The 22,173-nt window shown below is 48.9% G+C and overlaps 15 protein-coding genes across 15 annotated transcripts; 7 read left to right on the top strand and 8 right to left on the bottom strand.

Moving 5' to 3' along the window:
* Positions 1-160: 160 nt before the first annotated feature.
* On the top strand, positions 161-1,195 carry Bathy04g00620 (putative CCB4; the record flags this gene model as incomplete). The annotated part of the gene is made up of 1 exon (XM_007513508.1): positions 161-1,195. One exon carries the CDS (start codon positions 161-163, stop codon positions 1,193-1,195), a length of 1,035 nt encoding a protein of 344 aa, XP_007513570.1.
* Positions 1,196-1,596: 401 nt separating this feature from the next.
* Bathy04g00610 (DNA polymerase alpha catalytic subunit) lies at positions 1,597-6,914 on the top strand (the record flags this gene model as incomplete). The annotated part of the gene is made up of 2 exons (XM_007513668.1): positions 1,597-1,746; positions 2,052-6,914. 2 exons carry the CDS (start codon positions 1,597-1,599, stop codon positions 6,912-6,914), a joined length of 5,013 nt encoding a protein of 1,670 aa, XP_007513730.1.
* A 152-nt stretch (positions 6,915-7,066) lies between these two features.
* Positions 7,067-7,825, bottom strand: Bathy04g00600 (protein-L-isoaspartate(D-aspartate) O-methyltransferase; the record flags this gene model as incomplete). Its single annotated transcript, XM_007513389.1, has 1 exon — positions 7,067-7,825. One exon carries the CDS (start codon positions 7,823-7,825, stop codon positions 7,067-7,069), a length of 759 nt encoding a protein of 252 aa, XP_007513451.1.
* Positions 7,826-8,846: 1,021 nt separating this feature from the next.
* Positions 8,847-9,338, bottom strand: Bathy04g00590 (unknown protein; the record flags this gene model as incomplete). The annotated part of the gene is made up of 1 exon (XM_007513437.1): positions 8,847-9,338. One exon carries the CDS (start codon positions 9,336-9,338, stop codon positions 8,847-8,849), a length of 492 nt encoding a protein of 163 aa, XP_007513499.1.
* A 102-nt stretch (positions 9,339-9,440) lies between these two features.
* Positions 9,441-10,136, bottom strand: Bathy04g00580 (unknown protein; the record flags this gene model as incomplete). Its single annotated transcript, XM_007513695.1, has 1 exon — positions 9,441-10,136. The coding sequence occupies one exon, from the start codon at positions 10,134-10,136 to the stop codon at positions 9,441-9,443; it is 696 nt and encodes a 231-aa protein (XP_007513757.1).
* Positions 10,137-10,738: 602 nt separating this feature from the next.
* Bathy04g00570 (unknown protein) lies at positions 10,739-12,166 on the top strand (the record flags this gene model as incomplete). The annotated part of the gene is made up of 1 exon (XM_007513400.1): positions 10,739-12,166. One exon carries the CDS (start codon positions 10,739-10,741, stop codon positions 12,164-12,166), a length of 1,428 nt encoding a protein of 475 aa, XP_007513462.1.
* A 173-nt stretch (positions 12,167-12,339) lies between these two features.
* Bathy04g00560 (unknown protein) lies at positions 12,340-13,953 on the bottom strand (the record flags this gene model as incomplete). Its single annotated transcript, XM_007513442.1, has 1 exon — positions 12,340-13,953. The coding sequence occupies one exon, from the start codon at positions 13,951-13,953 to the stop codon at positions 12,340-12,342; it is 1,614 nt and encodes a 537-aa protein (XP_007513504.1).
* Positions 13,954-14,370: 417 nt separating this feature from the next.
* On the top strand, positions 14,371-14,859 carry Bathy04g00550 (unknown protein; the record flags this gene model as incomplete). The annotated part of the gene is made up of 1 exon (XM_007513766.1): positions 14,371-14,859. The coding sequence occupies one exon, from the start codon at positions 14,371-14,373 to the stop codon at positions 14,857-14,859; it is 489 nt and encodes a 162-aa protein (XP_007513828.1).
* A 159-nt stretch (positions 14,860-15,018) lies between these two features.
* Positions 15,019-15,345, top strand: Bathy04g00540 (unknown protein; the record flags this gene model as incomplete). Its single annotated transcript, XM_007513764.1, has 1 exon — positions 15,019-15,345. The coding sequence occupies one exon, from the start codon at positions 15,019-15,021 to the stop codon at positions 15,343-15,345; it is 327 nt and encodes a 108-aa protein (XP_007513826.1).
* Positions 15,346-15,428: 83 nt separating this feature from the next.
* On the bottom strand, positions 15,429-16,226 carry Bathy04g00530 (predicted protein; the record flags this gene model as incomplete). The annotated part of the gene is made up of 2 exons (XM_007513468.1): positions 15,429-15,788; positions 16,161-16,226. The coding sequence occupies 2 exons, from the start codon at positions 16,224-16,226 to the stop codon at positions 15,429-15,431; spliced, it is 426 nt and encodes a 141-aa protein (XP_007513530.1).
* A 442-nt stretch (positions 16,227-16,668) lies between these two features.
* Bathy04g00520 (predicted protein) lies at positions 16,669-16,908 on the top strand (the record flags this gene model as incomplete). The annotated part of the gene is made up of 1 exon (XM_007513398.1): positions 16,669-16,908. The coding sequence occupies one exon, from the start codon at positions 16,669-16,671 to the stop codon at positions 16,906-16,908; it is 240 nt and encodes a 79-aa protein (XP_007513460.1).
* A 110-nt stretch (positions 16,909-17,018) lies between these two features.
* Bathy04g00510 (predicted protein) lies at positions 17,019-17,636 on the bottom strand (the record flags this gene model as incomplete). The annotated part of the gene is made up of 1 exon (XM_007513666.1): positions 17,019-17,636. The coding sequence occupies one exon, from the start codon at positions 17,634-17,636 to the stop codon at positions 17,019-17,021; it is 618 nt and encodes a 205-aa protein (XP_007513728.1).
* Positions 17,637-17,952: 316 nt separating this feature from the next.
* Bathy04g00500 (unnamed protein product) lies at positions 17,953-18,375 on the bottom strand (the record flags this gene model as incomplete). Its single annotated transcript, XM_007513320.1, has 1 exon — positions 17,953-18,375. One exon carries the CDS (start codon positions 18,373-18,375, stop codon positions 17,953-17,955), a length of 423 nt encoding a protein of 140 aa, XP_007513382.1.
* Positions 18,376-18,587: 212 nt separating this feature from the next.
* Bathy04g00490 (unknown protein) lies at positions 18,588-20,612 on the top strand (the record flags this gene model as incomplete). Its single annotated transcript, XM_007513413.1, has 1 exon — positions 18,588-20,612. The coding sequence occupies one exon, from the start codon at positions 18,588-18,590 to the stop codon at positions 20,610-20,612; it is 2,025 nt and encodes a 674-aa protein (XP_007513475.1).
* A 118-nt stretch (positions 20,613-20,730) lies between these two features.
* On the bottom strand, positions 20,731-21,963 carry Bathy04g00480 (predicted protein; the record flags this gene model as incomplete). Its single annotated transcript, XM_007513818.1, has 1 exon — positions 20,731-21,963. One exon carries the CDS (start codon positions 21,961-21,963, stop codon positions 20,731-20,733), a length of 1,233 nt encoding a protein of 410 aa, XP_007513880.1.
* Between the last annotated feature and the right edge of the window lie 210 nt (positions 21,964-22,173).

Here is a 22,173-nt window from a genome sequence, read left to right as displayed (position 1 = left end):
ACACATTTTATTGGAACACTGGACCATGCGGTATTTAATAATGAGTAAAGGGAAGTTGTGCGTTTATGGCGAGTAATTTGCTCGTGCACAAAAATGTAAGGAAAGAGTTCTAAAACGACACATTTTATACGCGCTCTTCGTATTCGTTTACTTTGTGTATATGTTTGCGACGACAAGAACTCCGTGTGTGGAAACAACACCTGCGCTCACGAGGCGTCGACGACTACTCTCTACTTCGCCGTCTGCGCTAAAAGTAACGCCGTTGCTAAAAAAGCGGCAAAAACTTTTGCAAAGAAGATTGACGACTGAGGCGTCATCAACAACATCATCATCACCAAAACGAAAAGAAGAAGAAGAAGAAGACGCATCATCAGACGATGATGATTTCTTCACCAAGAACGACGCGCTCGCGCGGAGATTACCCTTATACTTCGGCTCCTCTTCTTTAACTTTGTTACTGATAAACAGAGTGTTCTCGAACGTCGCGCCGACGTTAAACGCGGCGAGCTCTCAATCGAGAGCGGACGTTATAGACGTCGTTATGAGCGCGACGTTGATTTTAACCGGTTTGACGTTGGTGTCTATCGCGCCGAGAATACCAGAGACGGTGATTATGGATGGGTATGATGTGAATTACGTAGATTCTAGCTTAAGTGAACGATGTAAAGAAGAGTTGCGATGGTCCGGGAAGACGTTGCGAGAGGCGAGTAAGTGCGCGAGCGTGACCGTCGTCGAACTCGACGACGAAAAGGATGGAGAAATGAGCGGCGGTAAAGTGGTATTTTACGACGGCACGTGTTGCGCGAAAGATCCAAACGCGTTGTTCGAAAACGAAACGCGTCAAATTGGATCCGTGTGCAAAGAAGTGCTGACTTCGGGCAAGCAAAACTACATGGCCAACGCGAACTTGTTCCCCGGGAGATTCGAGTTCATCCAAGACGACCAAGAGATGATATCGTTGATAAAGAGTAACAATAATACCGCGACGACGGCAAAGACGACGAAAAATAACAATAATAAAAAGAAGGGTTTCGGTTTACCTCAAAATAGCCAAGCGATTTGTTGCGTCGCCGTCGGCGATGCAAGACTCCTCGTCTTATCCGCCGATCGACAGAGAGGTTTCACCAAAGTCGACCAAGCGTGGTTCGAACTCGTCGCCCAAAAGTTGGACAACGCTTTCTCCTCCGACGAATAGTAACAAAACGTAGAGAGTCTTAATGTAATACTAATAGTTTCATACAGTAGTTTAGTACTCGTTTTCCCTTCCAACTCGAGTATTGAATTCAACTCCATTTTGAGACAATTTTTTGGTTCAAATTTTTGAAATTTCATTCCTCTTCTTCAAAAGAAATACCTCGAGTGGTGTGTGTTGCACTTCAAACAAAGCGCGCGACGCTGTTTCTGTCGTTTCTTCTTCTGTTGTTGTTGCGCAAAAGTTTTAATAACGGCCCTGCGTTTATTATAAACGCTTACATCTTTCTCTCTCTCTTTCTTTGTTGTTGAAGAGAGAAAGAGACATCAAAGAGCGCTCTCATCGATCGATCGTTTTTTTGCCCTTTGTGGAAGTGCGAATCGAATCGAAAGAGAGAAAAAAAGATGTCGTCGCGTCCGTCGCGTCGAAACGCGTCCAAAACCGATCAGGCGAAACAAAAGTTGGAACAGCTGAAACAGCTGAAAGAAACGAAAGGGAAGAAGCGGTTGGACGACATCGACGGCGACGAAGACGTCGCGAACGTGTACGATGAGGTAGGAGGTTTCTTCGTTTTTGTTTTTTCTTCTCTCGTCGCTTGTTCTTGATAAAAAGCAGAGCAAAGAGCAAAGTCTTGCTGGTTCTTCGTTTGAATTCAAAAAAATTCAGAGCAAAGAAGCAGCATTTCAGAAGCGAAGAAAGTGTTCACTTTTGACACGTTCGCGTTTGTTTTTTTGTGTGCTCACACTGATTTGGGAAGAACAAGAAGAAAAAATGGATTTCAAACTTTTCATCATCTTCTTCTTCTTCTTCTTCTTTGCGCTCGCAAAACTCGATCAATACTCGAAACGACTCGATTTAGTATTCTTTTTGCTTCTACGAAACGCTCACCTTTTTTGTCTCGGCCGTCGTCGTGGTCACGATCATCATCATATTTATTTATCAGGTCACGGAGGAAGAGTACGCGAAACTCGTCGCGAAGCGACGGAAGGAAAACGCAAACTTTGTGGTCGGCGCGGAAGAGAACGACGAGTACGTCGATATGGGGGAGGAGGAAGATTGGACGCGAGAGAATCCGGCGTACAGAGACGACGAGGGCGACGACGAGGACGGTAGGAATAATGCCAATGCTAGCATGGACGCGGAAGACGAGGATGGAGGAGCAGCGAATGGGAATACAAAGTCAAAGAAGGAGCTCGCGAAGGAGAAGAAGCGCAAACAGTTGGAGAAGGAAAAGTTGAAAGCGAGCAAAGGCGTTGGTTTAGCCGGGTTAAAAATGGATATGAAGAAGCGAAAAGCAGAGTTGGAGCAGAAGGAAGCGGAAGCGGCAGACGCAGATGCACTTTTGGAGGATATTTTAGCCGGCGTTGATCAAGCCGACGATGACATGTTGGGAGACGCCGGAGTGAAGCCGGCGTTAAAGAAATCCAAAAAGAAGAAAGCGAAAAAAGCCAAGATTGCGGTCGAAGAGATGGACGCGAAAGCAAAGAAAAAAGCGGCGTTTGCAAAGAAGAAGGGCGTCGCGTTTCCGGACGAACCACCTTTGAATGACGAGGATGATGATGCCGTGAAGCCGATGGATGATCACGACGATGATATGGGTGCTCCCGCTGCGGTTGCGGACGACGACGACGACGTCGTCGTCGACGGGACGGTCGCGCCGCCAGATGTTAACATGGACGACGATAATGACGACAAAGAGGTTGAAGACGTTGATGTGAAGAAAATGACGACGGCGAAGCAGGCGCTTCCAACGGAAAATAAAGGCGCTGGTGCCGCGATTGCTTACGGAGATTACGACTCCGAAGATGATGAAGAAGACGCCGAGCTAGCCTTGCGCGAAAAGCTCGCCGCTGAATGGAAACCCGATTCTGGGCTTCCCGTGGACGATTTTGATAAAACGTTGCCGTTTTACTTTTTGGACGCGCAAGAAGATATTGGTTCCCCAGGTACCGTCTTCTTGTTTGGTAAAGTGCCAACGCGCAGAGACCCGCAAACGAACGTCTTGGATCCTTCTTTGGGCACCGTCTCGTCTTGCGCCGTCGTTAATAACATGCAAAGATGCGTCTTTGTCGTCCCTAGACTTGAGTTTACGCCGCAATCGTTGGACGAAAGCAACGAGCTCAAGACGCTGGAGGAGAAAGCGAACGCGAAAGATGCGTCCAAAGCCGACAAAGTCGCTCTCTTGAAATGGTTGCAAGTGAAAACGAAACCAGTCAAGGACGAATTGAAGAAAATCATGAGCGAAAGAGGCGTCGATCAGTACACGATGAAACCAGTCTATCGTAAGTATTGCTTCGAAAGAAACGATATTCCAAGCGGCGGTCAGTATGTGATCAAGCTGAAGTATTCGTACTTGAACTCCGCGTTACCGTCGGATATCAAAGGCGAGACTTTCTGCGGCGCCTTGGGCACGCAAACGAACGCGTTGGAACACCTGCTTGTGAAATCGAAAATCATGGGTCCCTCTTGGTTGGCTTTACACAACGCCGAGATTGTTCCGCAAGCAACTTTGAAGGACAAAGAAGCCATGAAGTCATGGTGTAAGCTTGAAGTTAATTTGCAGAACGGACATAAGTCTGTCCGAAACCCGACGGTGGAGGCTATCGAGGCGCTCGGCCTCGGCGGCCAGCAGCGCGATCCGCCGACGGTGATTGTCGCCGCGTTGAAATTGCAAACGGTCGTCAATCATAAAACGAACGCAAACGAGATTTGCTCCGCGTCCGTCGTGTATTTGCAAGACGTGCGAGTGGATGTCGGTACGGATTGCCGCGCGAAAGTGACAGATATGCCGTGCGAATGGGAAAAGAAAGCGAGACACTTTTCGCTGGTGCGCAAACTCTCTGGCGGTAACTGGCCGTCGGGCTGGGAGCAACACGTTGCGAACGAAAACAAGACGAACAATGTCGCCAAACGTACAAAGTCGATCGTCCTTTCCGCGCAAGCAGACGAGCGAGGGTTGTTGTCCATTCTGCTGGCTCGACTATCGCAAATCGATGCTGATGTTATTTGCGGACACAACGTCGCCGGTTTCGATGTGGACGTGTTGTTGAACAGGTTGAGAGAAAACAAAGTCGCGCACTGGTCCAGAATCGGTCGATTAAAACGCACGAGATTTCCAAATTTATCCGGTGGGAACCAAGGCTCTTTTGGCGGTGGCGCGAGCATTGGTGCGCTCTCGTGCATGTCCGGACGCTTGTTAGCGGACACGTACCTCTCGGCACGCGATTTGTTGAAGGAAGTTTCATACACTTTGACCAATTTGATGAAAACGCAATTCGACGAAAATAGAGCTGAAATTCCGCATCAAGACGTTCCATTACAGTTCAACTCTACGCAAACGTTGTGGCAGTTGACCAAGAACTCGCAAACGGATGCGTTTTATTCGTTATGGTTGATGTTGCACTTGCAAGCGCTGCCGTTGACGAGACAGTTGTCGAACATTGCCGGAAACACGTGGTCGAAGACGTTAGGACACACGCGCGCCCAACGCGTCGAGTTCTTGTTTTTGCATGAGTTCCACAAGCGTAAATACATGGTTCCGGATCGTTTGTCGGCCAAGGAAAAGAGACGCGTTCAAGCTGCCGAGGCGAAGAATGGCAATGGCGATAAAGATGTGGACGATAAAAAAGGTCCGCAATACTCTGGTGGTTTAGTTCTTGAACCGAAGAAAGGTTTGTACGATAAGTACGTCTTGATGTTGGATTTCAACTCGTTGTATCCGTCTATCATCCAAGAGTACGATATTTGTTTTACGACTGTCAAGAGAGGTAAAGACATGGCCGGTTTAGCCCCAGAGCTTCCTCCGCCGGTTCTCGGAAAACCGGGCGGAGAAAACGCCGCCGTTCTTCCGCAAGTCATTTGCAAGTTGGTTCAACACAGAAGAGCGGTAAAAGAACTCTTGAAAAAAGAAACGAATGATGTCATAAAAGCGCAATTAGATATTCGGCAGCTGGCTTTGAAACTTACCGCGAACAGTATGTACGGTTGTTTGGGTTTCAGCGCGTCTCGCTTTTACGCCAAACCGCTCGCCGAGTTGATCACCGGTCAAGGTCGTGAAATTTTACAATCCACCGTAGATTTGGCGCAAAACTTATCCTACGATGTCATCTATGGCGATACTGATTCTATCATGATCAACACGAACAAAGATAACTTGGCAGAAGTGCACAAAGTTGGGCAAGAGGTCAAACGAGAAGTTAACAAACGCTACAAACTTCTCGAGATTGAAATGGATGGATGTTATCGCTCGATGCTTTTGTTGAAGAAGAAAAAATACGCCGCAGTTGTCGTTGAACCATCCATGCACGAGGGCAAAACGATATACGTGGAGCGCGTTGAGAAGAAAGGCTTAGATACCGTTCGTAGAGATTGGTGTAAGCTCGCGAAAGATGTCGGGGATACGTGCTTAGATGAAATTTTTAAGAAACGCGCGGTTGAAGACACGGTAGAGAAAATCCACGACGCGTTGAGAGAGGCGAGAACGAAAATGGTGAACAACCAAGTCAACTTAGAATCTTACATCGTGACGAAACAATTGACAAAATCACCGAGAGATTACCCGGACGCGAATTCGCAGCCGCACGTTAAGGTTGCCTTGCGTCGCATCGAGCAAGGTAAACAAGACGGCGTCAACGCGGGCGAGACCGTGCCGTACATCATCTGTTGCGAGGTGAAACCAGAAGACGAGAAGGACATGACGAACGACGCCATTGCTAATGGACACGCGTCGTCAAAGTCTGGAGGCAAAGGATTAGCCGAGCGCGCGTTTCATCCGGAAGAATTGCAAGAGAATCCAAACTTGAGAGTCGATTTGCACTACTACTTGACGCAACAGTTGCACCCGGTTATTTCTCGTTTGTGCGCTCCAATCGAAGGTACGGATGCCGCGCGATTGGCGGATTGTTTAGGCTTGGACGCTTCCAAATTTGCCGCGAGAAATGTCGGAGCCGACGATGACGACATGAACGCGAACCGATACGCGGCGTGCTCGTTAGATGACGACGCGATGTATGAAAAGTGCGAACCGTTGAAGTTGTTTGCGAGCGACGGCAAGACGGAGTTTACGTTTCCGGGCGTCCGAGACATTCTTCTCGGTAAAATTTCCTGCGCTGACGCGTTGAAACCGCCGAGTGCTAGAGGTGTCGTCAGTGCCACTGAGGATAAAGAAAATGCCACCACCACTTCTGTGAAAACACCGCAACCGAAAACGCCGGGATCTGGAACGGCCGCGACGACGCCGGATGCCGCGACGACGCAAAAGAGTAAAACGGACGCTTCGGCAACAACAACAATTCAACCGCTTTCCGCCGCTGCTTTTACGAATCAAGTCACCTTACAAGTACGCAAAACGATCCAAAAGTATTACGCACAAAAGTTGCGTTCCGACGATGAATTGTACCCGTGCGAAACCAGAGACATCACGTTGAAAGCGGTGGGAGACGTCGAAGTCGGCACGAAACCGTTGAATACCATTTGCTCTGGCGTCATGAAAAAATCGTTCGAAGAGAGAGAGTTGTACACGCAGCTCGTCCATTTCAAACGTTTGTTGAGCAGAAAAGACGCGTTGGGTAGAATTAAAGACCAAAGTATTCGTGGCACTTGCGAAAAGAACATCACGAAGGAAATGAGAACGGCTTTGGATTTGGCGAAGGACGAAGTCGAGGAAGTGTTGAATTTGAGCGCGTACAGATGGGTCAACTTGAGCACTCTGTTCGGCTTCTAAAAATCTTCAACGTCATCGTCACATATTATTATATTAAATACATATATTTCATAAAAGAAGATTACCAACAAGTGTATGTGTACATTCTTATTTTTACATCTACTATTTATCTTCTCTCTATTTCTCTCTCTCTATTTCAACCTCCAACCTCATCACCTTTCCAACTGGTGCTTCTCATCCGTTAACGGCACGTAGACAACCCCCATTTCGTCTTTGTATTTAAGTTCTCCTTTCTCGTTCTTATCAATCACCATCAACGATTGACTCTCGTCTTCTTTCCCAACCGGTATAATCAACCTCCCCGGCGCAGCTAACTGCGAAAGCAACGCCTCTGGGACTTCCGGTGCGGCCGCGCCGACGTGTATCAACGCGTAAGGTGCGAACGCTTCGTAGCCAAGTCTTCCGTCTCCCTTGGTAATCGTTATCAATCCACTCTGTACCATCTCTTCCTTATCGTCTTGTTTTAAATTCTCGATCGATTGATCCACCAACGACTGGATGTGTTCGATACCGACGACTTTTGATGATGATGATGATGATGAGACATTTTGTTGCACCATCATCTCGGCAAAACACGCGACCAAGTATCCGGATCCAGACCCAACGTCCAACACCCTCCCATTACCATACCCACCACTCGCATCATCATCATCATCATTTACTACTACATACTCTTTCGAGAGTTCCAAACACATCGCGTGCATGTGCGGCGCGCTAATCGTCGCGTTCGACCCAATCTGAAGCGGATGGTCCCGATACGCTTCGTTCGCATCTGCGGACTCTGCGTACCACTTCCTGTCCACTTTCCGCATGGCTTTCCCGACGACATCTCGACTCGCGATTACGTTGTTCTTTTCTAAAGCGTCGATTAACGAGTCGTTGGTGGAAGTGCCGTGCGAGCGCCACGACATTATTTATTATTAGTAGTATATCTACACTCTTCTTTGAAGAAAAGAGAGAGACACACATCAGTTTAACGAACTCTCTCTTCTTCTCTTCTTCCGTTCTCTCTCTTTTCATCAAAAAGTCTCTCTTCTGCTCTTCTCTCTTCTCTGTGTCTTTCTTACAATTTTTTGTGAAAAAAATGCAAATTCATTCCTCTCTTGTCCAAAACTTGCAAAAAAAATTCGCCACCCCAATTGAGGGACAGACGAAAGAAAGAAAAGAGAAGAGAAGAACCTTCAACGGATCGATTTTTTCAGAGACGACGACGAAGAGATTATACTCTCTCGAAACTCTCTCTTCAAAAAAATCATCATCCAAACGCAGGGCGTGTTTACACACACACGCGTGCACACACACACACTTTTGTCTCTCTCTCTCTCTCGATCTGTAAATTGTCCGAGCACTGTTGTTGTTGTTGTTGTTGTGAGCTCAGTAGTGTGTTCTCGTCCTCTCTCTCTCTCTCTTTCTTAGTGAGAAAAAAAAAAGGGGAAGAGACTGAAGACGACTGAGGACCACCCAAAAACAGTCCAACGCGGCGGTTCAAATCCAAAAGAGAGAGATCAAAATTTCTAACGTACTAATCTTTCTCCAAGAAGACGTTAAAGAAGACTCTTTGCGCGAGTCAAAGAGAGGATATACGCACCTACTCATTCCTCTCCGCGTGTTTGCGACCGTTTGGAACGACTTTAAAAGCGATACAACTACGCGAGAAAGGGTAAAGAAAGATGACGACGACGACGGATCAAAACGACTCTTTTCTTCTTTCGCTGAATCGTCGTCCGTCTCGCGATCATCATCATCGTCAGTCTTTGACGACAAAAACGAGCGTAAAGAAGAATCAGAGGAAAAGCACGTCGACAAAAACGAGTCAAAGAAGAAATTTGGCGATGAAAATCGTTTTGATGCTCGTGTGTATGCTTTTAGGAGGAAGGAACGAGTTTTACAGCAGCAGCAGCACGAGCGAAAGAAGATCGTCTGAATCCTCTTTTAAAGGAGGAAAAGGATTCTTCTTGTTGGCAAACGCGCAAGAGCCGTCTCCGCCGCCGAGTCCACCACCGAGTCCACCACCGAGTCCGCCGCCGTCTCCACCGCCGAGTCCACCGCCGAGTCCTCCTCCATCTCCTCCGTCGCCACCACCGCCGAGTCCGCCGCCGAGTCCGCCGCCTTTGCCGCCGCCGTCTCCTCCGTCGCCGCCGCCGCCGAGTCCGCCGCCTTTGCCGCCGCCGTCTCCTCCATCGCCGCCGCCGCCGAGTCCGCCGCCGTCGCCACCGCCGTCTCCTCCCCCATCTCCTCCGTCGCCGCCGCCGAGTCCGCCGTCGCCGCCGCCGCCGAGTCCGCCGCCGCTACCGCCGCCGTCTCCTCCGTCGCCACCGCCGCCGCTGCCGCCGCCGCCATCGCCGCCGCCGCCGAGTCCGCCGCCGTCGCCGCCGCCACCACCGTCACCGAGTCCGCCGCCGTCGCCGCCGCCAAGTCCGGCATCCGCCTCGGCTGCTTTGCGCATTTACTTGAACGGCTACAGTAAGGAAGAATTCGAGGTGAACGCGGTGTCGGCTTTGTTTCGAAGCGGGATGATTGCGTTCTTCAAGAACGCCTCGGGTGGAGCAAACGTGCCGGCGGCGGTTGAGTTCGTAGAAGTTGTCGACGTTCGAGCGCCACCGCCTCCGAGTCCACCACCGTCTCCACCACCGAGTCCACCGCCGAATCCGCCACCGTCGCCGCCTCCATCGCCGCCACCGCCGAGTCCGCCTCCATCGCCGCCTCCATCGCCGCCTCCATCGCCGCCGCCTCCATCGCCACCGCCGTCTCCACCACCTTTGCCGCCGCCGTCTCCGCCGCCTTCACCTCCGCCGCCGCCGTCGCCACCGCCCTCGCCTCCACCGAGTCCGCCGCCGTCTCCACCGCCTCCGAGCCCACCACCGAATCCGCCGCCTTCGCCTCCTCCTCCGAGCCCGCCGCCGAGTCCGCCGCCTTTACCGCCTCCGAGCCCACCGCCGTCTCCACCACCGTCTCCACCACCGAGTCCACCACCGTCGCCGCCACCACCGAGCCCACCACCGTCTCCACCACCGTCGCCGCCACCATCGCCGCCACCACCGAGTCCGCCACCATCTCCTCCGTCGCCACCGCCACCGAGTCCGCCGCCGAGTCCGCCGCCGTCGCCGCCGCCGCCGCCATCTCCTCCGCCATCTCCTCCATCGCCACCGCCGTCGCCTCCATCGCCGCCTCCGTCGCCTCCATCGCCGCCACCACCGAGTCCGCCTCCATCGCCGCCTCCATCGCCGCCACCTACTGAGAGAAGGAGAAGAAGACAGTTGTTGCTCGAAAGATCGACCAAGGCGACGACGAGCACGATTGCGGTTGAGTTTCTCGTTTTGGGGACCACGGAAGCAGACGCCATTAAGTTTGTGTCTTTCTACAACGCAGCATCGGTCGAGGACATCGAGTGGCACCTCGACAATGCGGGATTATTTACGGAATCGATCGTGAAGGATGCGCAGATCACTGGTGTTCGCGCGCCGCCGCCGCCTTCGCCGCCGCCGAGACCGAGTCCACCTCCATCGCCTCCTCCTCCTCCTTCTCCGCCGCCGTCGCCGCCTTCGCCGCCACCACCGGCGCCGTTGCCACCACCACCGCCGTCGCCTCCACCAGACGCGCCGCCGTCGCCGCCGCCTCCACCGAACCCGCCTCCTTTCAATCCTCCGCCGCCAAAACCGAGTCCTCCGCCGCCGTCGCCGCCTCCACCGTCGCCTCCGGCGCTCTCTCCACCACCGGCTCCGGAAGGATCGGCGTCGCCACCACCCAACGCACCACCTCCGGCACCACCGGCTTTGGTTGTTGGTCGCGCCATCGACGCGTATTTGAAGAACTGCGACGCGTTTATGGATGAAAATGGAGATCGTAAATACTCGAGAGGCGAAGCGTATTCGCAAACGGATAGTTTGGGTGGCTACGAGTTTCAGCCGAACAACTACGACGCCGCGGCATCGGCATACCTCGTCGTTCTGTTGCGCAACGAAAGTCGCACGGGAACGTCGAGCGAGTGCGTGGATGCGTATACGGGACAAGCTCCGGGACTGAAAATTTTGGAAGCGCCGCCGGGGTCGAAAGTGATTTCGCCGATGACTACGCTCATTGGCGAGGTCATCAGACTGTACTCTGGTGACGTCGACATGACTGTCGCTGAAGCGACGACCATGATCAACTCCGCTTTTGGTTTGGGCAACGCGGAACACACGCAAATCGATCCGATTTACGCCGCCTCGAACGGTGAAGTGGCTGTTTACGGTCCAGTCGTCGGCGCAATCAATATGGTTGCGAACCTCGTCTCCTCCGTCGGCACGTTATTGTTTGGCATTTCCAGTCTGAATGGTGGAAGATTGAGTGCAGCAGATTGTGAATTGAAGGTATATTCTGGCATTGCCCGTGAAATTAACGAGGCTTTACTTGTCGCTTCGCGAGGTGGTAACCGAAAGTTACTCACGACGCACTTGTTAGATTTGGCCAACTCAGATTCAATCTCCGGCATTGCGAAATCTTCGTTATACTCCGCGAGTTTGACGAACATTCAGTTGATGGGTGCTGGTTATTCTCCAGCAGCGTTGGAGTCCACGGTGTCCATGTCAGCCAACTCTGGGGCGGCGATCAAGAATAGCTTGAGCGATTTGTCGGATCCGACTACCTTCTTGAAAAAAGTCACCGCGGCTTCCAAGGTTGCTCAAGATCCAGCTGTTCTGAGTGCCCTTCTCAGTAGCGCTACGAACGAAGCGACGGAGGATGAACTCACTACTTTGAATGGCGTACAGGATGCAGAGCTGTACGCGAGTAAAGCGACGGCTGAAACTGAGACCATCGCGGTGTCAATTCCGCTTTATCCGCCTCCGCCGTCGCCGCCACCTCCGGGGTTTCCACCTCCATACGTTTCTAAAGGACCGATATTGAATCCAGCGGAATTATCTGCTGCTATCACGGTTCCAACGCTCTTTGTGTTCATTGTAGCTTTGGCTTTGACGTTGAGGTATATTGCAAAGAATAGAAGAGCGAGACGATTAGCGAGATATGAAACTAGGATTGAGAGAGAGCAGTTAGCGGCGCAAAAGTCAGTGAAGAAACTCAACGATGACAAGATTAAACGCGAATTAGCGGCGTTAACGGATGAGAAAGCGGCTGAGCGAAAGTTGATCAAGAAATACGAGCAGCACATGCAAAAGTCGAAAGAGAAAGTAGAAAAAGCAATCGCGTTGCGAATTCAAGCAGAGAAACAGAAGAAGAAGGATAAAAAGGCAGCCGAGAAAGCCGCCTTGCGTTGATATAGATGAATTCGTGATTGAGATACGATTACTTTAGGCACAGCACATAACATATATCATGTATAGAAACAGAAACGCTTTATTAATTTTAAAAATACAATGAATTATATCAAAACTTCTTCTCTATTACGCGCTGCTACATAAGTACTTTTTGGAGTTGACTATTCTTCTCTTCATGACAGTAGTTTGTTCTCCAACTCTTGCACGCGTTCACGCAACGCGCGTATTTCGTCCGCTTGCGCGTACTTTATTTTGATGGCATCTTTCAATTTTTCGCGCAAGATCTCCTCCTCCTTCGTTTTCGGTTGCGTTGATCTAGCTGCATCTTTTAACTTATCCGCAATCATCCCGTGTTGCTGTTGTCCGTCAACGTCCATCGCGTCCGTCGTCGCCGCCGTTGAATCTTGTTCCTGGCGCTCGTGCTGTTCCATGGAACTCTTCAGATCGCCCTTGAAAACCAAGAATGTTTCGTGATCGACAGCAGGTCCGGGCGCATCGCGGTCGATGAAACCTTTGCGTTCTTTCGTAGCGCTAAAGAAGCAGACGCGAATCGATTTGCTTTCACGTTCTTCTTCTTTCTCTTCTTCTTCTTCTTCTTCTTGAGCACCCATCCATGTTTTCGCCGCCGCGTAGTCTTCGAGAATGTTCGCGTCTGTCGTATCCACCCACACAACCTGGCCAGATGAGAGAACGTATCTCGACCAATCCGTTTGGAGCATGTCTTCTCGTTCTTCTTCTTCTTCTTCTTCTTCTTCTTCTACCACTTTCTTTTCTTCTCGTGAAATTATTTTCTTTTTCTTCTTCGCGCTCTCTAAATCTTCGCTCGCTTTCTCTACAACCGACGACGGCGAGGAAGGCGACGACGATGCTTTCTTTGCCGCGCTTAAAAGCGCGCTTTCATGTCTCGGCAAGTGCTTTTTCAATCGCAATTCTCGAGTCGTTTGAATGTGCAACATTTGAGCCGCGTTCATCTCCTCCTCCACGTGTATCGTCATGTTTTTGTTGATGTTATTTGTGTTCTCCTCGTTCGCATTGACAGCGGCGTCAGCGGCATCGGCAGCCACAGTAATCGCGTCTTTCTCATCTGCTCCTCTGTCCACATCTTCGCTCTCCAACGCGCGTTCGTTCAACGTCCACTTATTCCGTTCAAAATCAAACGTAAACTTCGCGCGAATGTGTTCTCTTCGCTTCTCCGCGTGTTCTCTCTTTGCAAACTCAAACGCGTCCAGACATTTTTTACCAACCGCCGTGTTCGAGTTGAACGGAGACATGGTTGTCGCCGTCGTCGTCGTCGTCGCACTTATATTCGCAGAATTTCTTCCGTCACCTTTGCTATAAATCGACCGCATCCCAGAGGACATCTGATTATGTTCGAACAAGTTGACCGATTTCGCTTCCACCGGATGTAAAGGATTTCTCTGGCTCCTCTTCTCCGTGAATCTGTTGTGGACTAAACCGCCGACGTTGGAGGCGTTCTCCGGTCGCGTGCAATTCGCCAAAACCGGTTGGTCGTTAAACCCTATTCCTCTTTCTTCGTTGGAAAACGATTTCGAGAGGGACTTCGAGTCTTCTTCTCCTCGAGGCCCCGCCTGTTGTTGAAACCACGAAGACGTCGTCCAGATAGATTTCGTTGACGTCGATGCTTTTTCTTCTGCTTTTCTCGTCATCGAAACGTCGTCGTCGTCACCAGAATGAGTACGTCTTCTCGTCGTCGTCGTCGCTTTGAGCGCGTCCACTTCTCCCGGGTCTTCGCACGGTAACGATGGGTTGTAATAATACCCCGTCATTTTTTATTCTTGTTTTTGGTGTTGTTTATGTCGCGCGTGTGTTGTGTACTAAAGAGTGACGAGGAGATGTGATGAAAACGAGAGCGCAAGCAAGCGTTGTTGTCAACCGCGAGTGTGGCTGCTTTTCTTGCTTTTTTGAAGTTTTTCTTGCTTTTTTTTTCGTGCATGCGCGCACGAGTTGCGTTTTTGTCTTCGATTCTTCAAAAAAATTCGGGCTGTTGTTGTTGTGGTGGTGGTGGTGTGCTTTTATTGTGTTGCGGTGGGGTTTGAGAAGAAGAGAGAACGAGAGAGAGTTTCGTAGAAAGAACACAAATACTAGAGTAATACACGTAATATATACGAGAGAACAACACGTCACAACAACAATAAACGATGAAAATCTTGAGAAAGAACGAAGGTCTTGTGTCGAACTTTGAGATGTGCGAACTTTTGAAACAACGCGAGTTGAAACGACACGAACAAGTCGGAGGAGGAACAGAAGTCGGAGACGAGGAGAACAACGAGTTTGATAATAATAATAATAATAATAATAATAATACAAATAGTTACGACGAAGGGATGCCAATAGATGAACACGACGATGAAGAAGAAGACGAAGAAGAGTTTGTGCCGTTATACCCAACCCCACACGCACCGTTTGAAACGGAGATTCTGATGTTGAAGGAGTTTAAAGAAAAAGGCGTGCGGGTCGGGAAACACGAAAGACAAATGATTCAAAAGTTTATCGAGGGTATTGTTGAACTTGATCTGACCAAAGCGGAAACGTTGATGTTGATTAATTTGAGACCGAGCGGGAAGAAGAAACACGCGATTGTGAAAGCGATTGTGGAGTCGAGCGCAGAACGCTTCGCAAGCGAGGAGGAGTTGGACGACTTGTTGACTTTAGTGAAGAAATATTTGTTATAAGAGAGAAGAAAATAAGGAATGAATATTGAAGTGGACGTCTACAAAGCGCTGGAAGCGCTTTTGCTTCAAGAATGTTCTGGAGATGCAATTGTAGACGACGACGACGACGAGAAAACTTTCGCGAGTAAAAATGTTTCGGTTTCGCGAGTGCGTTTGGCGATGAAGTTAAGTGAAGAAAAAACAACTCTTCGCAATACGTGCGTCGTCGTCGTTAAATATGGACGAAGCTTCGAATCAAAAGTGCATTTGGATAGGCTCGGGTTCATGGTGAGCGACGACGAGAGCGTCTCTATTCCAGTACCATCGAATGATGATGATGATGATGATGGTGACGGTGATGCACTAGTCTTTGAAGTGTGGTCCGAAAATCTCCTCGTAGGTATCGGTAAAACGACTCGACTACAGAAGGAAACCGTAGTTAAGATTAGAAATCCCCTTAGCAAGAAGGATACCACGGTCGCAATACTCGCGATCGTTGTAGTTTAGGTGTAGAAATAGTAAATGTAGTAATGTAGATAGTGTTACAGACTGTTAGTATAAGAACGTGACGGATGCGCTAAAAGCTAAAATCAAATGAGGCCCGGTCTGGTCGCCGCGCCGGGCGACAACCAAGTCGTCTTGTACGTCTTCGCCTCTGGATTCCAACCTCGCACGTTTTTCATCACCCTATTCTCTCTTTCTCTGATTTCTCTGCAATCTTTCGCGTACCGTCTATCTTCCTCTGCTTGTAAAAACGGAACTAATATCGCTCTCGCGTTGTGCTTCTCGTCCAACACTTTTCGTCGGTGTTTGTTCCCTTGTCCTATTTGATAAAAACCGTACACGGCTGCGGCACAGTAGGCGCCGAATAAAGCAAATCCCGATGGACCAGTGGATGGAATGCGTCGCGCGTAACGCACGGATGGGTAACCGCCCGGTGGTGGACCGTCCTAAGTAATAATAGAAGAAGAAGTTCTCGTTATGAGTATACGTGTTTTGTTGTTCAAAAGAGAGAGTTGTTGAAGAATCGAGTGTCTCTCCTTTTGTCAAAATCCGACGACTTGAAAATAGAAACGAAATTGGCGTATTCGACGCGCTACATTTGATCGTCTCTCACGGAACGACGCGTAAACAAAAGCAAACGCATCGTTGCTCTTCGTATTCATCCTCCGCGGACCGAAGAGATTTTCGAATCGAGTCTCTTTTGACCATTCTTTTTTACGCGGGACGCACACATTTTATAAAAAGTAAGCGCAACGGAAAATGCAAAACGCGAAGAGGAACTTATTAAACAACGATTTGATGATTAAACCTATTCTTACCTGCATCACCGGCATGTCCAACACGGACTTCATTCCGGCCACACCCCGAATAGTCGCCTCCGTCATCGTGTGCTCGTTCGCGTTCTACTGCTATGTGTGTATATACGAGCGCACGTTCTCGTGCTTTTTTTTGTGAAGAAATCTAAACTTGGACTCTCATCTGAATTCCTCATTGATCATCTGAACTCTTTGGTACGAAAAGGTTTGTTTACTCGTTTGTTTTTTATGCGCGCATGCGCAAGAGAGAGAGAGAGAGAGAGAGAGAGAGTTTTGTTTCGTTTCAGTCGATCGCATTCCTCCTTTCTCGTTTCGTGTTGTTATTGTTTGCCGGGGCTCTCTCTTCCTGTATTGGAAGAGGAATCGGTTTTGTTTCTCTTTCGCGTCGCTTTTCGTTTCCCCATCCATCATCGGCGGAGAACTTACGAGAGTCAACTTTTCTTTTCTAAACACAAAACGCAAAGATAGATAGACAGAGAGAAGGAGAAGAAGAAGAAGACAAAAAGAAGACATGGGAGGCGGTCAAATCCAAGTGGACATCGGGGACGTCGACGACCCAGTCGACCCGAAGTTGCAAATCGAAGACTTGTGCAAACCAAAGTGCGATGCGTTTTTGAAAGCGTACGAGGCGTGCGCGGAACGCATCGAAGGCGACGAAACGGGAGAGAAACATTGCACGGGGCAATACTTCGACTTTTGGTCGTGCGTGGACCACTGCGCGGTTGGGCCGACGATGAAGCACACGAGTTAAATTAGTAGCAAAACAAACAAATCGATAACGACAACAACAACAATAAACGAGTTTTATAATCTATCTACTGCTGCTTTATTACACTACATCAAACTTTCTTCGTTCTGAACCTACCGAATCGAGCTAAAATCCGAGAACAACATCTTCCTGTTGCGATACTCCTCGCTCTTCTTCTTCTTCTTTTCTCTGCTCTCCTTCTCTCTAGAACTAGAACTACCGCTAGAACTACCGCTACTACTATGGGCGCTGACGTGAGTGCTCGTGTGCTTCTCCGCCGCGGTGCCGCTTGCTTCCACCGGCCAATGCTCGCTCAAAAAGTCGTCAGAAACCGACACCGCGCTTACGTGACCTTGACCTTCCTCCGACGCTAACAGCTGATCGAGCAAATCGCCACCGAACACGTCGATGAACGGCGCGTACAAAGGCCTCAGAATCATCAAGAATATCAACCCGATCGGTAAACATATCAAAAACAAACGCGCTTTCCGAGTGCCTCTGACGTGCTCGGGATCTCTGTTCAACTTTGCAACCGGGTCCGTCATCGACGCGGCGTGTTTCGGCGAAGACGACGACGTTCCTCCTCCTCCTCCTCCTCTTTCTCGGGAAGGTTTCGACGATTTTGCTTCCGGGTCGATGTCCACGTGAGTATTCGTCCCCGGTCTTCTGCCGATGCACCACGCGGGTAACGCGCTAGATAAATGCTGCTTCCTCTGGTGCGTCGTCGTCATTTATTCGACGATATATTATCACGCTCTCTTTCTATTTATTATTGTTATTATTATTACGCGCGTGTGTGTTTGTAAGAACAGAGAGAGTGTCGTGTGAAATCTATGACGAAACGAACAGAGGAGAGTCTTTGAAAAGACGAGAAATACTTTGATGCTCCTGTTTACGATATTGTGACCTGTTTACGATATTGCGAACAACGCGCCGTGATGATGGCATACGATCACATCAACATTTTCTACGTATAAATACATCTACTCTCTAATTCTATATTCTAATTCTATTCTACCATGAAGATCTCGATCGATTTGATTACTGTCATCTTTTCTTCGTCGTCATCTCTTCTTTCAGATGAAAGTTTTCCTTCTCTAACTCTCTGATTTTCGCCAATGCGACGAATAAAGGAACGAACAACAACAAACTCGCCAAGATGGAAGGAACGCCGATGGGGACGTATTTCGTACCCCACGAGACGCAAAGATTCCCCCACGGCGCACATGCTTGAACGAAAACATCGTCCGAGGTCAATTGCATCATTCCCTCCTCGAATGCACTTCCGTTTGGGACGATGACTTTTACGATCTTCTTCGCGACACTTCTGCGTCCTCCAAATTTCACGACGAGAGTTTTGGGAGCAGTTAAACCGAGTTTGAGCGACGACGATGAGGACGAAGAAGAAGAATACGATGATGATGATGATGATATCGATGTCACCGCAGCGTGTTTAGCAGCGGTGTACATTTTGTGGTGTGGTTTTGTTCTTGATTTTTTTTTCCTTTTTTTAATCCCCCACCAAAAAAAGCAAAACAGAGGAAGAGGAGAGTTCAAAAAAAAGAGAGAAGAGAGAGAATCTCTTTTCTTCATTCTTATTCTTCTATGTATATTATTGATAACACATAACATAACACATACACAAAGAGAGAGAGAGAGAGAGAGAGAGAGAGAGAGAGAAGATGACGGAGGAAAACGACGACTTAAACGGGACGACGACCACTACGCATCGCTCTGCTCCGGACGACGACGGTGGTCTTCGCAATCGGAGGAAAAACGGTGGTGATGGTGTAAAAGAGAGACGAAATGGATTATCATCATCAGAAGCCGCAAGAAAGAAGAAAAAAGAACGACGAGATTCCTTGGACCAGATGCGAAAACGGGAACAAAATCGGATACCTTTGATCGAACAATCGACGAAATATATCTTTTACACTCTGCTGGTGCTTCTGTTGGCCTTGGTTATTCCCATCGCGCTGAGGCAGTTGGCGAATAAAATGGTTGGTTTAAACGATAAGAAGAAGAGCTCTTCTTCTTTCTTTGGTGCCAAAACGTTGTTAAAAAAATGGTCTCTGATTGATTCAAAGTCCACGGATACGAAGTTGTTGTTAGGGGACATGTACCGAGCGGACATGGATACGGACGAAGCGATCGAGACGTTGAGAGAGGTGACGGTGAAATACGACTCTGCGTTGAAACAACAAGAAGAGGAGAAGAAAAGCGGTAGCGGGAGTAGCGAATCTTTAAAAGCGAAGAGCAAAGAAGCGAGCGTACGATTAGCGTTGGCTTTGTTAGATAAAGCGGACGGGAACGCGGCAAAGAGTCCGCTAGGATTTACGCACGATAAGACGCCGTTGGTAGAGGCGAAGTATAACTTGAAGAAAGCGAAAGCGATCGAAGAAGAGTTGCAAACTAGAAGAAAAGATGGCGGAAAAGACGACGACGACAACGATGAAGACAATAAGAATGTGAATAAGATTGAGATTGAGGTTGCTTTGTCGCGAGTATATCAACACGAGCGTGATTTTCCATCCGCGGTTGCTATTTTGAACGAAGCGTTGGAAAAGAAACCGTCGAGCACGGAGGCGAGATGGCAGTTGGCAGTCGCGCACCAAGGCGCCGGCGACTGTCAGTCGGCGTTGGAGCAATATCGCGTGTTGATTGAAGACGCGAAAGTCAAGCACGCGCACGTGTATTTGCGAGCGAGCATGTGTTTACTGCACGGACGCAAAAAAGAGGATAACTCGACGAAACCGTTGAAAATGCATTCGATTTCTGGGAAAGGCGTCAAGACGAAAGTCGATCCGAGTCCAGAGGAGGTTGTGCAAGCGATTTCATATTTAGAGGCGGCGACGACGATCGATTCGAGCTTAGGACACGCATGGATGCAGTTGGGATTAGCGCATGTTCTGCGAAACGCACCGAGAGAAGCCATTGGACCGTTGGAGAGAGCGAAGAAAGAACTTGGGGAGAACTCGTTGACGGCGGACTTCCACTTGGCGGCGGCGTATCAGCAAGCGAACAGATGTAAAGACGCGATTCCGTTGCTTATGAACGTGGCGCAAAAATCTAGAGAACAACACGAACGCATGATGCACATCGATAACATGAAAGATGGGAGAGCGCAAAAGTTAGAAAGTTCTATCCCCGCGCACGAAGCGTTCTTAAGAGCCGGTGGGTGTAAGTTTCTCATGGGCGAAGTCGACGGCGCCATCGAGTTGTATCGCGAAGCGTTGGTCTCCTCGGATAAATTCGCACCAGCATTAGTAAACTGGGGTATCGCGTTAGAGCATAAAAAAGAGTACGACAAAGCCGAAGAAAAGTACAAGCTGGCGGTGGAGAAGAACCCAAATATGGCGGAAGCGTACGCGCGATGGGGCACTTTGAACTTTGGACAAGCGAGAACGCTCGTGCAAGCGTTCGTCCATAAACGGCGCGAAGAGAAGAACAAGAAAAAGGTCTGGAAAGACCCGGAGGAATCGAAGGAGAGAAAAGAACTTGGAGCGTTAATCGATGCGGCGTTTTCGAGGTTGGAGAAAGCGGCCGCTTTGGACCCGAATCACTCGATTAATCAAAGACTCTCGTTTATGAGGCAACAAGCGAAAGCGTTAATTAAAGAAGTCGAAGGTAAGAATGCGAAAATGGACGAGCCGTGGGATTTGAAAGAGGAAAGAGAAAGTAGCCAGCAACAGCAGCAGCAACAATAATAAGGACAAGATGAGTAGTAGCGTATTAAGCACAAACGCGTAACGCATTTGTCGTGTTATTAATCCTAAATAAAACATACACCTGCAACAACGAATATCATACGCTTTGTCTTTCTACTTACGCTTCTAAAACTTCCTCTTCTTTTTTTTCGTCAACGCTAATGCTATTATCATCGTCCATCTTCCCTATCTTTTTATTCTCGCTCCTTCGCCTCAAATCGTCCGTTTCTAAACGCAAAATCAACTCTCCTTTTGTTCCGGAGACTTTCAACCCTCTCGTTTTCAAGTCGTGTTTCAACTCCATTCCGGTTCGTCCGAAATACGGTCCGAAATACGCCACGCCATGCTCGGAAACCAAACCTTTCTGCTCCAAAACGTTAAACACGCGTTTGCAAACCACGTCATCTCTGACGATATCCCCGTATTCGACGTCGTTGTTCTTCTGTAACGTCTCTCTCGCGTGACCGTACGCCGCAATTAACAAACTCTCCGCTCTTCCGTGATCCTTCTTCCTTTGCAACATATCTTCCGATTCCGGGAAGACCATCTTCGCCATCTCGATCGAATCATCTTTACTCGTTTTCTTACCACTCAACCCCAACGCGAGCTTCCACGCCTGAGGTTTCACCACCTCCACTCTCGTCGTCTCTGGGTTCACGCACGATTCTAAAACACCTTTCCATAAACCAAAATTGTATCCTTGCACGAACGCCGTCTGCGCGCTAAAGCCGAACTCGACGCCGCCTTCTTCCACGAATACGACGCTCGAATGTCCACCATTCCCATCGCTCGGCAAGTCCAGCTCTTTCACTTTTTCAATCATTTTTGCCACGTCCAATCGTATCCTCTTTTTCCCGTTCACCGTAACCGTCATCGTCGGCACGTCCACAATTTCAACCGTTTGCACGTCTCCGGCAAAGTCACCCCTTATTATTGCCAACGCCCCTCCTGCGTCGGAATCGCACCCGACCACGGCCCATTTGTACCGTTTCTTCCTCGGCGCGTCGTTCACTTTCTCGTTTTCGTTATTGTTACTCTCGACGACTTTGGCGACGATTTTGACTCTTCTTCTGCTTTTCTCTCGCAACAGAACAGACACCGACGACGACGATTTTGAAGAAGGGGATAATAGATTTTTCTGTGCTCGTCTTCTACTCAAACTGGAAACGTTCGTTGCGAATGATGATGATGATGAACACGACGATGATGATGAAGCAAACGTCCGTTGTTGTTGATTAGTATACGCGGTGGAAGGAGACGATTGAAATGTGAGCGCGCGCATCATCATCGAATGATGTAGGAGTACTAATACGTCTCTTTGGCGTCGTCTGCAGAGGAGGAGATGAGACATTTAGAAATGTGAAGAGAGTTCGTTTTAAAACGAAACACACAAACGTCTCTTTTTTTTCGACTGGTCTCTTCTTTTGGTTTGTACAAAATACTGTATGACAGTAGTTCATAGAATAGATAATAAAGTTCTCACTTATTACAACAAGAATGATGATGATGATCATTAGTATTAACGATGATGATAATGATGATAATAAAACAGGTAACATAT

The sequence above is a fragment of the Bathycoccus prasinos genome (assembly GCF_002220235.1).
Source record: "Bathycoccus prasinos genomic : Chromosome_4".
In the NCBI taxonomy this organism is placed as follows: domain Eukaryota; kingdom Viridiplantae; phylum Chlorophyta; class Mamiellophyceae; order Mamiellales; family Bathycoccaceae; genus Bathycoccus; species Bathycoccus prasinos.
This window is presented reverse-complemented; position numbering and strand designations above follow the sequence as displayed.